Here is a 1,256-nt window from a genome sequence, read left to right on the forward strand (position 1 = left end):
ATGAGCTATACCAGTGAAACTGCACAGGGGAATCACAGCATGGTGACCCAATTCATTTTCCTCAGCTTCTCCCAGGATCCAGTAACGCGAGCAATACTTTGTGTGGGTTTCTCCATTATCTACACTATCTCCCTGATGGGCAACAGCATCATCATCCTCATTATAGTGCTGGACTCGGCTCTCCACAGCCCCATGTATTTCTTCCTCTGGAATCTGTCTTTTCTGGAGAGCTGCTACATCTCTGTCACCATCCCCAAGATGCTGGTCAACTTTGTCTCTGAGGAGAGGACCATCTCCTTCACTGGGTGTGCCATCCAGATGCACTTCATCCTTTCTCTTGGGACAACAGAGTGCTACCTGCTGGCTGCGATGGCCTATGACCGCTACAGGGCCATCTGCTGCCCTCTGCACTACCCCACCATTATGAATCCCAGAGTCTGCGCCAACATGGCCATTGTCTGCTGGCTCTGTGGAATCCTGATGCCCATGGGCAAAGTGATTTGGATCTTCTCCTTGCCCTACTGTGGGCCCAACGAGATCAACCACTTCTTCTGCGACATCCACCCTGTGCTGAAGCTGGCCTGTGGGGACACCTCCAGGAGCGAGGTCTTCATTGTACTAATCAGCCTAATAATCACTGTCATCCCCTTCCTGATGGTGCTGGTGTCCTATGCCTGCATCCTCTACACCATCCTGAAGACGACTTCTTCCGAGGGAAGACACAAAGCTTTCTCCACCTGCTCCTCGCACCTCACTGTGGTCATCTTGTTCTACGGCTCAGCCTGCGCTATGTACCTGCGGCCCAAGTCCAGCCACATAGCGGACGTGGACAGAGTGGTGGCCCTGTTTTATACCGTCGTCACCCCCACGTTAAACCCCATGATCTACAGCCTAAGGAACCAGGAGGTGAAGGCTGCTCTGAGGAGACTGACGGGAAGGAAAAGGTTTTCATGAAAGATTTAAAAGTTTTGGGGCTGTCCAGTTCAAATTCGGACTTTTTAATCAAAGAAAAATTATACCAAACAGTTTCTTCTGTCTGGGTTTTCACATTACTGCATCTTTTTTCTCCTCTCATGTCTATGATTCTGTTATATGAGCACCTGTCTGAAAACTAAAGGCAGGCAGCTGAACATTTCTTTCTTTATTTCCTCGCTACAAGTATCAGAGGGTAGCCGTGTTAGTCTGGATCTGTAAAAGCAGCAAAGAATCCTGTGGCACCTTATAGACTAACAGACGTTTTGGAGCATGAGCTTTCG

General features: G+C 49.3%; 1 protein-coding gene across 1 annotated transcript; it reads left to right on the forward strand.

Moving 5' to 3' along the window:
- LOC115638231 (olfactory receptor 10C1-like) lies at positions 1-954 on the forward strand. The gene has a single exon (XM_030539811.1). It carries the CDS (start codon positions 1-3, stop codon positions 952-954), a length of 954 nt encoding a protein of 317 aa, XP_030395671.1.
- The last annotated feature ends 302 nt before the right edge of the window (positions 955-1,256 follow it).

This window comes from Gopherus evgoodei, chromosome 21, assembly GCF_007399415.2.
Source record: "Gopherus evgoodei ecotype Sinaloan lineage chromosome 21, rGopEvg1_v1.p, whole genome shotgun sequence".
Classification (NCBI taxonomy): domain Eukaryota; kingdom Metazoa; phylum Chordata; order Testudines; family Testudinidae; genus Gopherus; species Gopherus evgoodei.